The sequence below is a fragment of the Branchiostoma floridae genome, chromosome 8 (genome assembly GCF_000003815.2).
Source record: "Branchiostoma floridae strain S238N-H82 chromosome 8, Bfl_VNyyK, whole genome shotgun sequence".
NCBI classification, from domain to species: domain Eukaryota; kingdom Metazoa; phylum Chordata; class Leptocardii; order Amphioxiformes; family Branchiostomatidae; genus Branchiostoma; species Branchiostoma floridae.
The window spans coordinates 3,363,404-3,365,250 of record NC_049986.1 but is presented as its reverse complement, the minus strand read 5'-3'; the positions used below and the strand labels follow the sequence as shown (position 1 = coordinate 3,365,250).

Here is a 1,847-nt window from a genome sequence, read left to right as displayed (position 1 = left end):
CTACTCCAAACTCACAACACCTCCCGCAGGAAGATAAACATCAGTTTTATCTTCTAACATATGTCGGTAAATACTACATACATCACCTATATAGACTCTACTTTTATCTGAACAGAGGCTGATTCACTAACCTTGGGGGGGGGGAGGAGGGTACCTTAATAACTGCTTTAAAATTTTCTCATTTAAGGCACTACTCTATTCCAAATCTACAGCACATTCCACGGTCCTTTTTTTAACAACGCTTCTAGTTCCAGTCAAAAGTACGGGACATGACGATAGTAAATACTATGCTGTAATTCAGTTCCCGTTATTTTTGTACAGTGGAGACATGTAGTGTGTACACGGCTGAATTAAGTAGCGGGAAATCATAGACCACCTTTTCAAATAAAAAATAGATCAATCGAGCTTAAGATGTAAATTTTTTTCTAATGTGTAAGAATATGCACATGTTGTCGTCACACAGTTATTCACAGATTTTCACCGATGTGAGTTTTCATGTGCGCACGAAGACTACGTGAATGACGATAGCTTTTGTTACACTCCTTACACGTGTACGGTGTCTCGCCAGTGTGAGTCCGCATATGACTCTTCAGATTCGAGAACTGAATAAACTGTTTGCCGCGCTCCTCACACGTGTAGAGTTTTTCACCGGTGTGGATCCGTATGTGCCTCTTAAGATTTGCGAACTGAGTGAACTGTTTGCTGCACTTATCGCATCTGTACGGCTTTCTCCTGTGTGAGTGCGCATGTGTACTTTTAGATCACTCGGGTCACTGAACTGCTTGCTGCACTCCTCACATATGTGCGGTTTCTCACCTGTATGAGTCCGCATGTGTTTCTTTAGACTAGACAGTTCAATGAACTGCTTGCTGCACTCCTCACATGTGTACGGTTTCTCACCTGTGTGAGTCCGCATGTGTTTCTTTAGAGTAAACAGTTCACTGAACTGCTTGCTGCATGCCTCACACCTGTACGGTTTCTCACCTGTGTGAGTCCGCATGTGTTTCTTTAAACTAGATAGTACACTGAACTGCTTGCAGCATGCCTCACACCTGTACGGGTTTTCCCCTGTGTGAGTCCGCACGTGAGCCTTCAGATGAGATGACCGAGTGAAGCACTTGTTGCAATATTCACACTCGTACGGTCTCTCGCCGGTGTGAGTTCTCATGTGGTCTTTCAGATTACATAGCTGAATATACCGTTTCCCGCATTCATCACACTGGTATGGTCTCTTACCGGTGTGAGTACGCATGTGTATTTTCAGGGTACCAAGCTTACTGAACTGCTTGCAGCATGCCTCACACCTGTACGGGTTTTCCCCTGTGTGAGTCCGCACGTGAGCCTTCAGATGAGATGACTGACTGAAGCACTTGTTGCAATATTCACACTCGTATGGTCGCTCACCGGTGTGAGTGCTCATGTGGTCCTCCAGATGACCTTGCTGACTAAATCGTTTCCCGCAGTCATCACACGTGTATAGTTTCTCACATGTGTGAGTTCGCAGGTGAAGATCGAGGCTACCTTTGATGGGAAACTCCTTGTCACCATAGCTGCACGTGTGGGTACGAGGAGAATCCTGTCCATCCTCTCCCTCCCCTTGTTTTAGATGAGATCCGGCTGTGGTCGCCATGTTGGTAAAACTCTAGATCCTGAAAGACTAAAGAAAAGAACCAACTTATTAACAAGATGCGACAAGATGACAGTTTTAGCTTTTCGACTGAAAAACTATACCTGTTGTATTACATATTAACTGCCAATGACATGTTTTTGACTTTTGATTTTTTTCTGATAAACATAAGCAAGGTACTGAAGCAAATACATTCAGGACAATAGTAAGTTTACGGGCA

The 1,847-nt window shown here is 44.0% G+C and overlaps 1 protein-coding gene across 1 annotated transcript; it reads right to left on the bottom strand.

The window, feature by feature from the left end:
• Positions 1 to 1,630, bottom strand: LOC118421119 (oocyte zinc finger protein XlCOF19-like). Its single transcript, XM_035828279.1, has 4 exons — positions 1,337 to 1,630; positions 1,107 to 1,231; positions 548 to 732; positions 1 to 20 (listed from the first exon to the last, which is right to left on the bottom strand). The coding sequence occupies exons 1-4, from the start codon at positions 1,628 to 1,630 to the stop codon at positions 1 to 3; spliced, it is 624 nt and encodes a 207-aa protein (XP_035684172.1).
• Positions 1,631 to 1,847: the final 217 nt, after the last annotated feature.